Source organism: Delphinapterus leucas, chromosome 17 (genome assembly GCF_059928025.1).
Source record: "Delphinapterus leucas isolate spDelLeu-1000000601 "Yukka" chromosome 17, BTC_Dleu_Yukka2, whole genome shotgun sequence".
Classification (NCBI taxonomy): Eukaryota; Metazoa; Chordata; class Mammalia; order Artiodactyla; family Monodontidae; genus Delphinapterus; species Delphinapterus leucas.
Window position 1 is genome coordinate 50,183,051 of NC_143145.1, and position 19,215 is coordinate 50,202,265.

The 19,215-nt window shown below is 36.5% G+C and overlaps 1 protein-coding gene and 1 long non-coding RNA gene across 8 annotated transcripts in view; one reads left to right on the plus strand and one right to left on the minus strand.

Moving 5' to 3' along the window:
- Nucleotides 1-18,097, minus strand: LOC149746994 (receptor-interacting serine/threonine-protein kinase 2). Of its 2 annotated transcripts, XM_089898954.1 has the most exons (7): nucleotides 17,875-17,989; nucleotides 16,029-16,110; nucleotides 13,033-13,186; nucleotides 10,247-10,402; nucleotides 2,223-2,380; nucleotides 1,089-1,138; nucleotides 1-248 (listed from the first exon to the last, which is right to left on the minus strand). In XM_089898954.1, exons 2-7 carry the CDS (start codon nucleotides 16,070-16,072, stop codon nucleotides 82-84), a joined length of 729 nt encoding a protein of 242 aa, XP_089755080.1. In that variant the 5' UTR covers nucleotides 16,073-16,110; nucleotides 17,875-17,989; the 3' UTR covers nucleotides 1-81. The 2 variants fall into 2 exon arrangements, with proteins under 2 accessions (XP_089755080.1, XP_089755079.1); XM_089898953.1 differs by lacking the exon at nucleotides 16,029-16,110 and having other exon boundaries at nucleotides 17,875-18,097.
- LOC149746995 (uncharacterized) overlaps nucleotides 16,955-19,215 on the plus strand; it is a 23,108-nt gene continuing 20,847 nt past the window's right edge. Inside the window, exons 1-2 of one of the 6 annotated variants that reach the window (XR_016388426.1) lie at nucleotides 16,955-18,822; nucleotides 19,034-19,080. This is a non-coding gene — a long non-coding RNA (uncharacterized LOC149746995). The remainder of the gene's footprint in view (nucleotides 18,823-19,033; nucleotides 19,081-19,215) is intronic. The other 5 variants (XR_016388427.1, XR_016388428.1, XR_016388429.1 and 2 more) reach the window with 5 other exon arrangements.

A 19,215-nucleotide genomic window follows, 5' to 3' on the forward strand; every position in this document is an offset into this window, starting at 1 on the left:
TTTCGTAGTTGTTCAAGAATATTTTATTTACAGTGTATTTGTTATTTTTGTAATTCAAAAGGCCCAGATTAAAACTGTACACTAACTTAAGAAAGACGGTCTTTCATCTGGATTTTGTGCCCATCCACTTTCTATGAGAGAGATCATAAGTGCTCGATGAGGTATATCAAATGGCAAACTTTCTTCATTAGTGTCAGGTCGATGTCCTTGTGACACACTATACATAATCTGCAAAGGATTGGTGACTTCTGTCAAAACAAATATATTTCATTCATTAGAAATATATTATGATTTAATATATTAAATACATTCTAAAGCCAACCAAATGAACATGAGGGAATCTTAAAATCTTAGGAATAATTCATTACTTCCCTTTCTGTCAAAGGAATATTTAGATCCCAGCTATTGCCAGACTTGCTGCCTCTCGTGGGAGGAGTTTATATCTTCACCTCTTTAATTCTGGGCTTGGCCATGTGATTTGATTTGGCCAATGGAGTATGAAGAGAGCAGAGTAAAACAGAGCTCAGCAGAGCTGAGCAGAACCTAGCAGAGCCAAGAAGGGCCACAGCAACTAATAACCCAATGTGAATGAAAAATAAATGTTTAGTTTGTAAACTACTGAGATTCTGAGGTTGTTACACAGCAAACTGACCTAAATGAACCTCAAAATAAAGAAAGAGACAATATTACCAGAAAATTTTTAAAGTATTCTTCAGTATTTGCTGGTCTTTAGAAGAAGCACTAGTTAAATTTTCATACAAACGATTTTATAGCTGGAATGAATCTTAGAAATAAGAATTCAAAATTCTTATTTTGCAGATAAAAAAAATGAAGACTTAAGAGATTTAGTGGCTTATAATAGAGTTAATTACTATCAGAACAAGAAGAATCTACACATTTTTCTGATCCTTAATCCAGTACTTTCCAACATACAGTGGATTCACAATGACAAATTGTTGTTTTTCTAGTGTGTTTTCCACAAAATGACTGTTAGGCAGATTTAAAATAAGTGATCTTTATTCAGATAGTTCTGAGTATGACTTACCAATATGATGTCACCTAGAATAAGGAAGTCAAAGTACACTTACCTTCAAAAGGCTGCTTTCTAGATAAGACTTCCCATGTGATAACTGCATAGCTGTTTAAGATAAAAATATACATATAGCACTTTATAAACTATTCATAATAAACTAAAATGGTACTGATTTTAAAAGCTGACTGTGAGATACCATTTTTTAAAGTAATAATGTAGTGAAATGCTGCTTAAAGAATCACTGTATAGAACCAAGATGATGAATATTCATATACAGTTTTGTTTTGAAAGGGAATTAATTCAATTTGAAAAATTAGGAAATTACTGTAATAAGAACTTGAAGTTATAGGCAAGGATAACTTGTGGATGATTCTTTCACACCTAGATAAGCTATGCCCTTTAACTACATGATTCCATTATTCACACAAAATAAAGAGCAATAAAAAAGGCTGTCTCATGTAGCCCTATTCTATTGACTCTTTTTCTGGTGTAAGTACTGTCTCTTTTGGTAGTGTTAAATGTTAATTGCACTGTTTCCCTCCCCCTATCAAGGTCACATATGATAAAAACCCTTGAATATTATAAATTGATAGGACAACAAGATATGCTTTAATAATTTTTAAGGATGTAAAAGTAGCTTAAGGCGAGGCATCAGGACTTCCCTGGTGGCACAGTGGTTAAGACTCTGTGCTCCCAATGCAGAGGGTCCGAGTTTGATCCCTGGTCAGAGAACCAGATCCCACATACATTCTGCAACTAAGAAGCCTGCATGCTGCAACCCAGGAGCCCATGTGCCACAACTAAGGAGCCCACCGCCGCAACCAAATAAGTAAATAAATATTAAAAAAGAAAAAAAAAAGCAAGGCATCTTTATTTTCATATTTTTAATTTTTAATTTTTTTTTTTTTTTGGCTGCACCACACAGCTTGTGAGATCTCAGTTCCCTGACCAGGGACTGAACCTGGGCCACGGCAGTGAAAACCGGGATCCTAACCACTAGGCCACCAGGGAACTCCCAAAGCAAGGCATCTTTAATATGAAAAACATTAACCACTGTCTCTAATTTATTTTCACCACACTTATGAGAGAAGCATAAAAATCATACTTTTAAAATGTAGCTTCAAAATTCGGATTGATTAATCTTGTTTTTTAGACAAGGTTAACTCTGAGCAAAAGTAACATGCTGTACCTGTATATATCATGCTTGATAGTAGCCCTTGATTTTTGTCCAGGTTCATAGTTTTCAGGTGGCATATAGATAATTGTCCCTCCTTCTGGTGCATATTTACTACTTCGTGATTGTGAGAGGGACATCATGCGCCATTTTGATAAGCCAAGATCTGCAATCTGGAAGGGAAAAGAGTAATTGAATTTTGAAATTTTCTCTTTAAAAAAATTCAAGAATTGTTTTTGTTTATATTTATTATATTTAGACATGAGACCAGAGTAAATGCTATATATATTAATATTTTATTTCTATAATAGTCTATTAGTTTCTTAACAAATTGGATTCCATAGTGCTGAACCCAACAACTCTAAAAGCAATATAAACTGACTTGAAGTTCAGCATAGTATTACAAATTTTAAAAGAGACTAAGTTTTGAAAACTTAAACAGGAGTATTTTTGCCTTTTATTCTGAATGAGTATATACACTTCACTTTTTGTGACAAGTAGCTTTATATCATGTGCTTTCAAAATTTGCCTATACCTCACAAAACTGCTAAACTAGTCATATCTAATACGATTGTCACTGGGCATTGTTTACAACTCAGGTTTATATGTTCTTATGTATAATGTGCTAAAAATAGTATCCTTAAATTTTGAAATAAGTAAAATTCCAATACAGTATAACTCATTATTATATGATTTATGCCTACCACTAAAAGAATATCTGTTGACAATAGTATAGTTAGCATATAAAACATATTTATGTCCATGACAAGGAGTGCCTAAAGCATTATCAGTGACAAACATTCTGTACTTTTGATATGTCCTTTACAGTTTTACTTCACTTGTAAATTTTGTGCAGATACTATCAATACACAATATCTTATAACTAAGTATCTAAAACGTTCCAATGTTTTTTTTTAAAAGGGAGACAAAAATGTAAGAACAGAAACAATATTTAGTGAACAAAAGAGTATAGGAAAACTCTGAAGACATTTAATTTAAATCACTTAGACCTTCACACGGCACAATTTAGGAGCCAACAGAGTGGAATGAGCTCTATCCAGCACACCATCTGTGGTTCAATCATTTAACTCTTAAAATGTTCACTAGCTTTAAGAGAAGAAATAATTTATTTAGTGTTTAGATGAATTTGAGATTAAAAAAAATTATGGCCCCACTCCAAAAAGGGAGGGGGTAGCCTATATGAATCTTTCATACATTATCATAATAAAAGGGTAAGTCTAAGAAAAAAAATTAGAAAAGACCAAGAGGAAACATGGTGCCACTACATGAAGATAAGCTGGATTGATTTCTAAAGGCACTATAATATGTGTTCTGGAACATGGGTTCTAGAGCCTTGATTACTTAGATTTACATTCCATTTCTACCCCTTAATTAGCTGTGCAACCTTGGACAAGTTTTCTAATTTCTCTGTGCCTCAGACTACCCATCTTTAAACTGGGGATAATAACATAACACAGGGTTGTACTGAGGATATTAAACTAGTTATTCTAAGTGAAGCACTCAGAACAGTATCTGACACATAGTAAATGACCCCTGTGTGTTAGTATTATTAATGTTTTGTACATGGGAATAAGCCTCTAAAGATTGCTCTTATTCATACAATACTAATAAGCACAGTACATAGTTTCAGGGCCTTTAATACACTTTGAGGTGGTATTAAGACTCTGGGGAACCGTATATCCTACTTACTTCTACTTGCCACTACAAACTCTTACTCCTCCCACTCATTCTCTAAAAGCAAAAACAGTCCTCCAGCTGCACATCTGCTAGGATAATAAGCATTACTATGAGAAGCAAAGTTTATTTCTGTGCCACAGTGAGAAATGTTAAAAAAAAAAAACAACTGGGATGTGGTCCATCTTATACCTGACCCACAAATTGCAAACTACTGGGCTAAATACTGGTTTGAATACAGTGCTGGAGAAAATGTATTCTGAGCTTGCTTCCTTATGTGCTCCTTTTACTTCACCTAAGGTCTTCATCTATGTTTTTAAATCTCACGTAGAAAACTTAATCAGAATTCCCTTTATCAGCTAATTTAGTTTGGCTTTCACATGGAACCATATTTGTCCCCCTTCTCTATTACAAACACCATATACCAAAGACACGATTCATTAAATCTGGATCTTCCAGAGAAGAAAAAAAAGTGAAGAATATGATGAGAGGAATACAAGTTCCATGATTTCTTGAGGGTCCTGGTATCATTCAGCAATGAAGACAGAGAATAGGAACTTTTCTATTCTATACAAGATCTTAACATGCATTTCAAAGGTAAAGGTTCTTTTTAGCTAAAAAAGATGATAAAAGCAACAAGAATTTACTGTATTAGCACAGGAAACTATATTTAGTATCTCAAAATAATCTATAAAGGAAAATAACCTGAAAAATATATAAAACTGAGTCACTTTGCTGTACACCTGAAACTAACATAATATTGTAAATCAACTATACTTCAATTTAAAAAGATTTAAAAACTAGAGGAAATTAAAACACACTATTCATAAAAATCATCCATAATCTTATTACCCTACCAGAATAGCTATTTTCATTTATATAATACTATCCATGTCTGTAAATTTATAAAGTTATCAGTAAGAAGCTATGAGGAATAACTTTAAGTATTCTTAGAAGTTCCACACATGATGGACAGAATAGTTGAGAAATCAAACATGGTACATATAAACATTTATTTCAAATAAGCCTACCACAGGTTCATTTGTATTTAAGGTGCACTAATTGATACTGACCAGCAGATAAACAAATTGAATGTATTCTTTTTAAAGTAGAAAAGTCCTGGTTGATCTTAATTGGTAGTATATGTTTTTCTTTTAGATACTATGTCTCTGGTTAGCATTCCAGTATAAAAATTTACTTCAAAAAACTGTAGCAAGGTGTGTTTCCATTTAATTTCATTAAGTATTTTAAAAGGTTTTTTGTACTTCATTTAAAGGCCCTTCCAAGAAGATAGGTAGATCAGGTAACTGTTACTTTTTTCATGAGTCACTGATAAACTTTGACTTTTAAGGGACATTTATAAAATAAAAAGTAGAGACACACAGGATGCATATAAAAGAGTGTCATAATTTATAAGAATAGTATTAGAAAGGTCACAGTTTTGTATGTGCTAAAGCTAATAAAAGTTAAAAAAAAACACACAAAGCCAAACTATTTTATATTCTATTTATTTCAAAGAAAGACCATGGGTACCCTACTGATCAATGAAAAAGAGAAAGTAGGGATCATCATCACCTATTACTTTGCTTCTGTTTTCTGTATCAAGAATAGTTTCTGGACTGAGATGAAGAAAATAAAGTCCAAGGAGGTTGAAAAGTTTATAAAGTACAAATCTCAGGTCATTTTACATATATTTCAGGTTTAGTTAGAATACTCGCAAATACCTCCATGGTGGTGGAGAGGTATTACAGGATACGAGAAAAGCAAATGTCATTCTGATTTTTAAAAAGGGAAAATAATATTGATTTTGCAAATCTATATATTGGCAGAGACTATCCTTAATCCCAGGTCTAAAAATTTAATGAAAGGGTTACTTTATGAATAATTGATAAAAGAGCCAGAAAGAACTAATGAAAAATTATATTAGCCCAGTGATCAATTTCAGACCTCATGTGACATATCCCAAGTACTTGGGATGTCTAGCACAACACTGTTGCTCCACAAATACTTAATAAAGGAATGACAGACTTCATTTCCTTTTTTGTCAGTAGTACTACTGTCAAAGAGTAAACGTTAAAACAGTTTGTATATTATAAAACATTCTGAGGTACTTTAATAATATCCTTGACTATTAAATTATCAGGCCTTTTGGGTATATATAGAAGATCTGGAATTCATTCATTTGTTCATTCAACAACTACTTATTGAATGCTTCTATACGGCATATGCTAAGCAGGTGGCAGTGAATAAAACAGACTACATTTTAGTCTTTGTGAAGCTTATTATATTATAATTGGGGAAGATGGTCAATAAACATATTAATAAAAAATGTTTTGTAAGATGGTGAAAAATACTATGGAGAAGCATTAATCAAGGTATGAGGATACAGAGGAACTAGGCAGGTTGTCAGGGAAAGCCACTCTGATAATGAGGAAGAAAAGGAAAGGGAGTAAGTCATGAGTATGTAACAAGGAAGAATAAATCTGACTCCATATTGGATCTGTTTCTTTTGCTTTAAACTTCGTATTCTATTGCTTTTGCTACAAGTTAAGAATGTTGCCTATAGCCTGAAATATACAAGACAGCCCATTCTCAAGGCTCTGACCTTTAAGGGTATAACACTTTTCTATTCATACAGAGATAAAAAGTTACAGAACAGACAATTACATTTGTCTTGTTGGAGGTTTACAGGAACATCAAGATCTGACCTACATGGACTGCTGCAAGAACAAAGGATTCCAAGAAATTTGCAACAACCAACCACATCCTATCTCCTTTTAGTCTGAATTCTAGCTGGGGTAAGGTGGTTCTTTGGGACACGAGTCCACCATCTTCTTGGTCTACTGGCTTTCTGAATAAAGTTGCTATTCCTTGCCCCAACACCTCGTCTGTTGATTTACTGGCCCTGTCCTGCAGTGAGCAGTATGAACTTGGACTTGGTAACAAGGACACCTGGGAAAGCAGTCAAGCAAGGACTTTTGTAATATTCTAATGGAAAAAAATGGAGAAATATTGGCTGTATAACAGCTCTTTTAGGAGTATTCCAAACAAAATAAATGCTTATTCTCCAAAAGCCCTAATTAATAAAAGGATTGATCTTGACCTGAAAGGAGGTTTTCAGACCATGTTGTGTAGCTCTGATTTGAGCTCTGTACCGCTTAATAGTTAATCATGACTTGAAGACACAAAAAAGCAGCTAATTAAATTTGAAGATGACACAAAGCTGGAGGACAAAGTTAAAAATCCTTGGACTACAGAAAAAACATTCAAAAAGGTCTTAAGAGCTGAAGTTATCACCCAAATCTAACAAGATAAACTTTGATGATGTCCAGAAAATATTCTGTAAAGTACATGACGAGGAGACATGACTTAAGTAACAATACATTAAAAAAAAAGAAAGAAAGAAAACCTCTCAGTGTTTTTTGTTGACACTGAGCCCAATTTGAATGTTGTTATAGGACTGCCCCCCAAAAGATGAATTAGTAAGGAACTATGAATACGAAGTAAAGTATTTAAGGACGATTCTACATTTATCACACCACATCAAGGGTGTAACTGAGCAGGACCCTATGAGGCCTTCCTGGGACAGACCTCCCCCCACATATCTACTGCTTTAGCTCCTCTCTAAAGTACCTAGATAATAGTATCTGATGCATATTTCCTGAGTTTTTCAGATGCTAAAACCACCAACAAATGGAAGAAATTAACTACTTGATGATCATGGGCATGTAATCCCCAGACCTTCTAGCACCTAAGGATTGACCACCATCAACCAATCAGAGAATTTGTGCAAGAGCTGACCACATACCCAAGGTGTGCCCCTTCCTCACCTTGCCTTTAAAAATGCTTTGCTGAAACCCTTTGGGTAGTTAGGGTTTTTTCAGCATGAGCTACCTCTTCTCCCTGCTTGGCCCTGCAATAAACCTTTCTCTGCTCCAAACTCTGACATTTTGGTTTGTTTGACCTCACTAATGTGTTGGCCACACAAACTTGTGTTAGGTAATATGGGTATTTTGATTAGTTTTGAGGATCAAAATTTAAGAGAGATTTAAACACAGATGCATCTAGATAGCACCTGGGATTAAAACCTATGTAATAAGGAAATTGGCTGAATAAACTAAAGATGTGTATAAGGGAAAAGTGTATGTGAGAAGTAAGGGGATTAGAGCTAACTTCAAATCTCAGAAGGACTGTCAGGTGGAAATAAAATTGGACTTTGAACTCACTTTATCACTAGGACCGATGAGTGGAAGCAACAGAGAAGGAGTTTTGACTGATCGTATAAAAAAATGTCACAGTTATTCAGTTACGGATCTTAAACACTCCCTTGTCACAGGGTAACTGCCTTGGGAGATGAGGGATTGTTGTAGTGAGGATTCAGAGGACCAGCTGATTAGGGGACTAGAATAAGTCACTTCTACCTGTATGGTTCTATAACTGATGTAATAGATTTGTCTCTTTTTTTTAAGTAGTATTGAGGCAGCAGCTTGCTTCTCTCTTCCTTTTCCTTCCATTTTATTCTAGGCAGAGGGAGTGCCTTCAATAAAGGTTTATTTTTTCACTTAACTTTTCTCACACTTTTTATATTTATTTTTCTATTGTTCCAACTTCCTTATTACTTATTTGAACATTTTTGGATACCTATAATAATCTTCAATTATGTATATTATTTGAAGTGTAGCAAAATACTATGTAAAAATAAAGTGAGTTACATTTAGTATTAATTTCTCAGCAGCTACTTTTTATTTGCTGTCATCAGTTACATATAGGGTAACTGAAATCACTACTCCTCTGGTGCCTTTAGGTATCTAAATCTTATGCTTTATGCAAAAAATTAATTCAAAACAGATCACAGATCACAGATTTAAATGTAAAACATAAATCTATGGAACTTTTAGAAGATAACATAGAAGTAAATCTGCAATACCTGTGGCTTCGTGAAAAGTGCTTAGACACGACAGCAAAAGCATGATCATAAAAGAAATAAATTACAACTTTTGCTCTGTGAAAGACCCTGTTAAAAGGATGAAAAGAACAAACTTTGGATTGGCAAAAAATTTTTGCAAACTACATATCTGATTAAGGACTTATATCTAAAAAATATACAGAACTCTTAAAACCCAATAGTATAAAAGCAAAGAATCCAAGTAGAAAATGGTCTTAAGATATGAAGACATGTTTCACTGAAAAGGATATAGAGATGGCAAATAAATAAATAACAATATTCAACATTATAGGAAAATGAAAATTAAGACCATGGTGCTATATCACTATACATCTATTAGAATGCTAGAATAAAAAACTATGATAATACCAAATGCTGGTGAGGGTGCAGAAAAGCTGGGTCTTTCATACATTGCTGGTGGAATATACAACAGTACAGCCACTGTGGAAAGTAGCTAGGTAGTTTCTTAAAAAGCTAAACATATGCTTACCATATGACCAAGCAGTTACACTCTTGGGCATTCATCTAGGAGGAATGAAAACTTATGTTTGTTCAAAAAGTTGCACAGGACTGTTCCTAGGAGCTTTATTGTAATTGCCAAAGACTAAAAATAACCAAAGTATCTCTCAATAGCTGAATGGTTAAACAACTTTTGTACACCCATACCATGGAATACTATTCACCAATGAAAAAGAAACCAACTGTTGACACAAGCAACAACTTAAATGGATCTCAAAGGCATTATGCTAACTGAACAAAGCCGTCTCACAATATCACACACTGTATGATTCCATTCATATAGTATTCTCGAAATGACAAAATTATAGCAATGGAAGACAGGTTAGTGGTTGACAGTAGTTAGGTATGATGGAGGGGAGAAGGTATGACTATAAAGGGGTAGCGTAAGTGATATCTTTCTTGTGATAGAGTAGTGCTATATCTTGATTGCTGTGGTGGTTACACAAATTTACACATGATAAAGTGATACAGAACTATATACATGCATTGTACCAATGCCAAATTCCTGGTCTTGAAATAGTACTATAATTATATGTGATGTAACCACTGGCAGAAACTGGGTGAAGGGTACATGGGACTCCTTTGTATTATCTTTGCAACCATCTATGAATCTATAATAATTTCAAAATAAAAAGTTAACAAAGGTATAATCGACAATTTAAATTAAGAACAGAATGACTGTATTTTGAACCATAATTTTACCAATGTCTGTAGTCTAGGAATAACTAACTCACTGCAGCAGGAAGAAGTGGCACTGAATTAGGGGCTATGGAAAAGGCAGAGATATTAAATTGGTAAGACAGAAGAAATAACTAAAAAGTCTTTAAAACTATTAAACACAAGGATGCAGATAAGATTTTTTTTGAAAAAAAGTAACTACCTTAACGTGAAATTCATTATCCAATAAGATATTCTGAGTCTTCAGGTCATGATGAAGTAGAGGAGGATTCATATTGTGCAGGTAATTTACACCTAGTGCAATTTCATGCAGAATACGAAATCTTAATGGCCAAGGAACATCAGGATATTCATTTTTCTTCATATATATGGAAAGAAACAAAACTAAAATTAGTGGCCAAATTTATTTCCACTTAGAAAATGAAATATTCCATGAGGAAATATAGTATTAAACTAAATATCTGGTATAACTAAATTCAGGGCAAAAAATACTCATTTTGTTATATTATCAATTTGACGTTATTTAACATCCTTGTATCTTACTTTCCTCAATTTTTAGAGAAAATAATGACTTTACAGTACTGATATTTCCTTTTAGTTTATACTGGTAATGCAACTACATGGTATGGGGTCTTTCTTCAGTTGAGACAGTTTTAAATTATTTTTTATCTGTATAATACCCAGACATAGATTTATACTCATACCCACCTTCCCATTCTATGGCTTCTTATCAAATAACTTGTGCCCATGAATGTGTACACACACACACACACACAATTTGTTTCTATTCAAAATTTATATTTTAAATTTCCTATTAATATAAAACCATACTTGATTACGATGATAACCACTGCATCAATTAAAATTATGACCATAATATATTTACTTACTAAGCATTAATACTTCATATTTTTAAATCATATATTTACTTGCATTTCAGCTTGAAAAATTAGCATTTGGGAGTTTTGCTTTTGTGAAGGAGACAAAAATCATCTTCATTTCTAAGTATATATAACATAGAAACATTAAAAATGTAATGTTTTCTATTTCCTGGTACTTACAAGTGACAGCCATCTGAACTTTCTTAAATGTTTTCTGAACATAAAAGTTAATACAGCTTCCCAGGAGAATGAACATACTCAGAAAAATTAGATAATTTGGGAAAATCCAACAATGAATCATCAGGGACCATGCCACTAGGTACATTTTACTAAATAATATGAAAAAGTATGCTTCCACTGAGCTCAAAACTGTTCTTAAGAATTTTTTTTCTGCAAATGGGTCAGCTTATAGTTCATTGATTAACTAACTTGGCAGGGGAGTGGCTCAAAATACTTGTCTTTACATAGTATTTTGATTTTTTTCAACAATCTTTTGTGAGGTTGGGGGAAAGTGCTTCAAGATAAATTCTGACCTAATAATACAGGACACCAAAAGAAACACAAAACACAAATGTTCAACATTACTTCCTCTTGTATACACAGATTCCCATCCCCTTGAGTAACTGGATCTTTTAATCTTTAAAAAGGTAACTTTTTCTGAAAATTATATAGTTTAAAGAAGTAACAAGGCCTCTCTGCAGTATAGTGCTACATGGAAGCTTTTGATCATGGAGAGGAAGGTAGATGAGTGCTCACTATGTATTTTATGATTCCTTCCAGGAGTCAGCAATCCCCCTGTAGGAGGCTCTAGAATTTCTAATGGGCTCCAAATTTGGGTACCAGAGCATCTACTGTGGTGCTGGGGTATGGGAAGACAACATTAGAATTTATGCTTATACTCATGTAACAAAAGGAAACTGTGTTTAATTAGTATTTGTATCTTACTTGCTGTGTTGGTTACACAAATCTTATGCACTGACACTAGTTACTTTACTCTGCCCTTGTTTCAGATGGTCCTGTCACAAACAGAATGTGTTGTATCCTGAAATAAAGAGGAAGTCACTCCATGATTGGTGACAGTGGCACCCATTCTCTCTTGTTTGCTTATAGAACACTGTGATGTATCAGAATTTAGGAGTGTTCAGTGACTAGATTTGACAGATTATGTTACTACTCAGTTTTAACTAAAGCACCCCTCACAAAAGAGACCGAGTTCTTTAAAAATATTTCTTGACAGAAACTGCAGGCTAGAGATAATCTTAGTAATATGAGATCAAGCAAACAACAATAGATGGATACACATATTTTGAGAATGAGGACACCCCCCACAACCGGGCCATATTTGTTTACTGATGGGATTCACAATTAAAGCCAGATAACTGATACCTTGGGAAAAAGGTACATGGCTCATGCCATTGTCTATTATTGGAAAAGCTCATGTATTTGATACTCAGATTTATTTGGTCTATTAATTCAGAACTTTATGACCTGGTATTATTAACATTTAATTTGAACCCCACATTGTCTTTAACATAAAATGAAATCTGGCTTAAACTAACAATAAATTGTATGGTGTGCAGAGTTTATCTTTTCTCTCTCCTGTTCCTCTCTTACATATATATACATGTGGATATTAGAATTCAGTGTAAACCTCAGGAACAGTAACCTAAGCAAAATAATCTAGGTCACTTAGAATGCAGGGTCTGACTCCACAGTAGTTTTCTTTTTTCTTTTTTTTTTTTTTTTTTTTGCGGTACCCGGGCCTTTCACTGTTGCGGCCTCTCCCGTTGCGGAGCACAGGCTCCGGACACGCAGGCTCAGCGGCCATGGCTCACGGGCCCAGCCGCTCCACGGCATGTGGGATCCTCCCGGACCGGGGCACGAACCCATGTCCCCTGCATCCGCAGGCGGACTCTCAACCACTGCGCCACCAGGGAAGCCCCACAGTATTTTTAACAACACAAAAGAAGCCATAAATGGTGAAGTTTTTCATTATTCTTATTTTGATTCATCTATATATCCCCAAATAATCTGATCATCTGTAAAACGAAAGTACTATATAGGTTGAATAACAGAATTATAACGACTGAAAATGTATAATACTTACCCTATGTAGAAGTTCATTTAATGACCCATTTGGCATGTATTCAGTAACTATTCCCAAAAATTCAGGCTCATTGCAAATTCCCAAAATTGGAAGAATGTAACTAAATCTAGCTTTGTGTAAAATTTCAGCTTCTCTTAAGACATCATTTCTTTCACTAAAGAAAGAAAATGTATAATTATTTCAAAGTAAGGAAAAATACACAATTATCAAGCCCATAAATATTAATTAATCCTGGATTTTTTCATTCATTAGCTTTTGACCTCATGTAAATTATGCAGCTTCTCTAGTTTCTTCGTGTTTAAAGTTGGGATAATATCTACCCTATATATTCCATAGGTCTGTTTAGAGACCAAAATACCTGTATAAGCCACTGACAGAAAAAAGTGCTACATACAGATTATTATTGTACTCTTCTCAGGAAAGGGAAAGAATACCATGTTTAAGTTTATAAAGTCTATATTAGAATGATAGGTGCTTGAACTAATTACATTAAGTTTATGTTGTATTAAAATGATCAAATTTGATTAGACTATTATATTAAATTTTATGGTTGCATACCATGTAAAAATTTTCTAAATATCCTGAATATTAAAACACTTAAATGTTGTAGATTTTAATGACTAGATGATAATAGTTGCATAAGGGTCAATAATGCTTAGAAATTATATACTGGAACACAGGAAAAGGACACTGAGAACAGGTAAATGCTTATAATGGATCCCTGGGCTAACTCTGGATCCCAGGTTCATTTGATTTTTCATTCATAAAACAAATAAATATTGAACATTTATTATGAATAAAGAACTGTGCTCAGCATTATGGAGACTAGTAAGTTTAAGAAAACCAAAAAACAAAACACATAGTCTGTGACCTCAAACTGTCCAGAAATCTTTTTAAGAAAAATAAGTACTCACTGTGGTCTTGATTTACACTTCTCCAATGATTAGTGATGTTGAGCACCTTTTCATATACCTATTGGTCATTTGTATGTCTTTGGATGTGTTAATTATATTGATATTGGTAATTATTCCATGATGATGTATATGTATAGCAAATAATCATGTTCTGCACTTTAAATATATATGATTATATTTGTCAATTATTCCTCAATAAAGTTAAAAAATAACAAAAGCAAATAAAAAAAGAAAACCAAATACTTAAAATATAAGGCAGAATATGATAAGCGCCATCAAAAACAAGTAAATAAGCAAGCAAATAAATAAATAAATATAGGGAGCTCAGAGAACTAGTAAATCTGGGCTAAGGGAGTTGCTACAGCCTTCAGAGATGTCAACAGTACTTTAAGGATGGATAGAATTTCAACCACTGGAAAAAGGGCATCCAAGATATGTGGTCCCTCTCCAAGATGGAAGAGATTTTGCCTTTCTTTTTCATCTGTGTATCCCCAGGATCTGGAACAGTACCTGGCACACAGAATTTGTCTAACAAATGTGTATCAAATGAACTCAAGGAAGTTAAAGTACAGGCTATATCTGGAAAATGACAAATTGTTTAATATGAATCAGGATGTGTAACAGCGTGTGTAAAGGGAGTGAAGGTGAATAGGGTAGGGTAGGGCCTCATCTCAGAGCCTGAAAGCCAGGTGAGAGCATTTACACTTTATTTGGTAGTCACTGAGTTGTGACTACAGGTTATTGAGCACAGGAGTGACAGGAGTGGAACAAACTTTTAGGATGATTAACTTGGCAGCAAGGTGTAGGATCAGCAGAAGGAGGTAGAGTTTGAAAGCCAGGTATTAGAAGATTATAATACTAGTTAAGATGTGAAGCAATGAGAGTCTGAAACTATAAAGGTTGCAGTGTAAATAGAAAGAAAAACACTAGCTGAATAGAATACCCAGGCTCTGGTGGCTGACTGATTGACCCTGATTGACTAAGGGAGGTATATACATATATATATGTGTATATGTGTGTGTATGTATGTGTGTGTGTACGTATGTGTGTGTGTACATATATATGAAGGGAACTGGATTTGTCACCACTTTTTTCCATGGATGATTTGGTATTGGTAGCAGCAGTAATAGAAAGAGAACTGTCTCTAGGAGAAGCTTATTAGGTAAACAATGATGATTAGTTGGTGCTTAAACCACCCAAGCTCTTGATGAATGGCTGCTGAAATAAGAAAAGCAACAGACAATCCAGACCAGACTACGAAGCCTCCTTTAAAAACAAACAATAAGCAAAATAAAGCAAAAAAATCTTAGTCATCTATGTTTTGAAGAGGTAATATACTTACATGTTTCAAAATTCAAGAATTACAAGAATGCATAAAGAGTTTCTCTTCTTCTCCCTGCTCTTCAGCCACTTAATATCCCAACTGTGAGGCAACCAATTATACCAGTTTGTGAGACCTGCTTTAATTAAATTTATATTTCCTAAGCTGAAACAGGTCTGTATTTGCCTCATGAAATGTAGGTCAACAAGACAGTTATTGAGTAGCACCTTTGCCGGGAAGGCTCCTGGACACTCTGAGAAAGAATTATAGAGAGGGCATGCTAGGGGATATCTTAGTGATACTTAATATACTAATTCCTCCTCCCATTAAGAGTATGATGCATTCTTCCTTCTCTTGTGATCCTATTATGTGTTGGCCACTTTACTACAGTTGGTTTCATTATCCCTACTTTATATATGAGAACACTAAGGCTCACATAAATTAATAGTTTCTATTGGTCATACCAACAATAAGTGGCAGATTTGGAGTCAGATTTGAATTGCAATTGTGGGACTCTAAAGCCTTTGTTTTTTCCACTCACTGCTTAATCAGAGAAGGAAAATTCTTGAAGTCAGATTTCACGAAGAATGAATGGGAAAACAGAGAAAGCCAAAACAGTTTAAAAATAGGTTTTTATATTAAAAAAATTAAAATGTAAAACAGCTTTTATAGACATATTACCAAAATTACCCATAGCAAATTTCAGTTACTAAACAGTTACACTGTTTACACAAGGTATTTGAACAACCTATCAGACTCACCTATTCATAAGGCGTTGGGAGATTGTTGGGGAAGGTCCTCTCATGGGCAGAAGTCAGGTTACAGAGAATAATTCACCAATCACTAAAATAAGAACATGTTACAGCACAGAAACTTATTTTTCTTTTGTGATCTCAAAGAACAATGCAAACATTATCCACACCAGAGCCCAAGAAGTACATGTATCTGTTATTCCCACTTCATAAGTGAGGACATAAGACACCCTGTGAGTCAACTGCATAGCCCAGTCTTATGCTCAGACTACATAAATACCGCTAATGTTAACATTCTAGGAAACAAGTGGAAGAAAAAATGTGATGCAGTAATGCCAGAGTGTTGCACTGGTCCTTATGGCGTCTTTGACGGCAGAATTAATTTCCTACCCGATTTAGTGAAGAATTTTAGATTATGAAATTGTTAATGAGCATGAGAGGGAACTCCCTTCATTTCTTGGCCCCAAATGGCACAAAACTTAGATAAATTAAAATCTTGAGAAGCAGCATCCAAAATGGGAGGATCAGTCTCCTTTAAAATACCTAAGGAGTCCATCAGTGCTAGATTTCCATGTATTTTAATAGTTGATTCTAAAATACATCTACCCTCTCTAATCAACTACCACCCTTCAAAGTTGACTACATACACATAGTTTCCCAGTATTGCTCCACAGAATTCAAGACCCAGGGTAAATAGACCCTGTATATCACTAAATCAGGATTATGGTACACAAAAAGCGGGAACAATTTCTAGAGGTGTCTCAAACTTACTGTGAGATCTAGCCCATCCAAGCCTGATCGCAAGAGAGCAAGTAAAAGCCACAGGCAGATGAAAGTCAATACCATTAGCAGGGCTGAAGCTGAGGAATTTATCTGCTGTTGGATACTGACAGCCTCTAGCTAATCAGGCATCTAGCATGATGTATTTTCACTTTAGATAGAGGGGGAGGAGAGGAGAATGTTGCAATCATGGATGTTAACTCACTAAGAATTGAATGCAGGGCCTAGTTAAATTCCTATTGGAAGGAAAATACACAAGACTAGTGACTAGACTCACTGATTAATATATATGGTTGAAAGGTTTTTCTGGAAACAGGAACTAATCTAGCCTTCCCTTGAAATCTGGACATTGCACTAAACTTGTTCCAGGATGGGAGAGACATTCAAAAGTTTTGGTCGTTTAACAGCTTTCTGATTTCCGTTTATTGTTAGCAAAGATAATACAAGTTTCCTCTAGAGACAGGTTTCCCTCCCTGTGACGGTAAGAGGAGAAACTAAATTGAGTTTGATATCTAAACTTTCATGCCTACATGTGTAAACCAAAAACAACAAAAAGCCCAAACCAAAACGTCCCAGACTCTACAGCAGTGCTGTTCAATAAAAATATAATGTGAACCACATATACAATTTGAAATTTTCTAATAGCCACTTAAAAAAAAAAAGTAATAGCCACCTGTGGCTAAGAGCCTACCTATTGGGCAGTGCAGCCCTAGAATTCGACTTCAAAAAAAAAAAGGGAAAAACAAAGCAAACAGAACCCAATTTCAATAAAGAGGACGTTTAGAGTTGGGCTGTGATCGCTGATTTTTGGTGTCTGGAGAAAGGAGGCCCAGGAGTAAGAAACAAAGGAGAGGGCAGTGAAAAGAAGCGTGATTGCTGCATCTCCAGAGAAGCCTGCTCTCCCCACCATGTTAGCCCAAGCGTTGAACGGCTGCCTAGAGGTGACGAGGTGTGCGGCCGATCCTAAAGGGTCACCGTCGCTTGGGCTTCAAAGCCCGCTTGCCCGGGATTAGAGCCAGTGGGGTGGGGAACGCAGATTTCGGGGCTCCGCGGTGGAGCCGCCAGGGCGCCCTACCTGTCGAGCAGCGGGGTGTGAATGTGCAGGTGTTTCACGGCCACCTGAACGCGCCAGTCTGCGTGGCGGGCAGAAGACACGGTGCCGGACGCGCCGCGGCTCAGGTAGCGCAAGTCGGCGAGCTTGTGGTACGGGAGGGTGAGCAGGACGCTGCAGATGTCCTCCTCGTTCATGGTAGCGGGTGGCGCGGGCACTCAGGCAGCCGGTCGATTCCGGAAGTGCCCGCCGCTCCCCCGGCTCCACCCCCTGCGCGAGCCGCGTCGGCAGGCCCTACAGCCTGCCGGACATGAGGTCACGAGGCCGTCCATTCTCCGCGCAGCCCACGCCAAGCCACTGCTTATCCGGAGCCGGAGCGGACTCTTCTCTTCTAGAGACTGGTCAACTCTGCGGCGGCGGGGCGCACAGCGGAGAAGCTTCCTCTCTCCGACCTGGCCCTCCCAGTTGCTGCCTGCCACCGGAGCCCGCCTGTCGGAGCTCCACCATCCCCAGACTTCTCAGGCGACGTCAGCGGCGGATGCCGAGGCGGGGATGAGGGCCACTGGTCCGCGATCCTCCCAGCAAGGCTCCGGCCTCGGCCTGAGGCCCGAGATCTCTGCCTTGTGGCGCCCAGATGACGTGTGCCACACCGGCGGGGCTCGGGCGGGGGCTTGGGAGTGGGGAAGTGAGGCAGGGGCGCTCAATTTGTCTTCTCTCCACCCAACCCACTAGGTTGGAAAGGTTTTCTTTTGGGGAAATTTCCTCTTCGCAGCTCCACACCCAGTCAGCGGACCCTCCCACCCAGGAGGAATCGCCTCTGGTCCCATCGGCGCGTCTTCGGGAGTCACCAAACACCAGATAGAGGTAGTGGGGTGGGTGTGGCAGCTGCCGTTTCCTGACTCCAAGCCTGCGCGGAAAGCCCTTTGAGGACGTGCAGTGGTGACTTACTAGGGCTCCGCACTTCTCAGCCCGGTGAGTCAGGTAGGGTTGTAGATTCACTTGCTTATCTGGGCTCCAATCTAACCTCACTTCCAACTACTTTAGTCGTGTGGGGGTGGCTGATAAGCCCTGTCAGAGTTTAATCCTGTCTAAACCTTCAGATGTTTAGTTCCTGTTGGGTGCTTCTCTACTAGGGACCTATTTTTCTGACTTTTTTTTTCTCTCCTGACGTCCATAATTACAGACAGAGATTGAAAAGTAACCTTGAGAGAGTCCTTCCCTTGATTCCAGGTAAGCCTGCAAACATTACTTTCTTATAGATCTGGGAAGAATGCGGTGTTTAATGCCAATCAAAAAAGACTGCAAAGATCTTTTTACCTTAAACAAACACTTTTCTACACCAGAAATGATTATTTTGCAAAGTGT

Excerpts from the sequence above, each read along its gene's own strand:
- LOC149746994 (XM_089898953.1), bottom strand. The coding sequence starts at position 18,047 with ATGAACGAGGAGGACATCTGCAGCGTCCTGCTCACCCTCCCGTACCAC. Across the intron at positions 2,381-10,246 it reads ATAATGAATTTCACGTTAAG|ATTGCAGATCTTGGCTTATC; the intron begins GTAGTTACTTTT and ends TTTCCCTTCCAG. Across the intron at positions 249-1,088 it reads TAGAAAGCAGCCTTTTGAAG|AAGTCACCAATCCTTTGCAG; the intron begins GTAAGTGTACTT and ends TTGTTTTGACAG.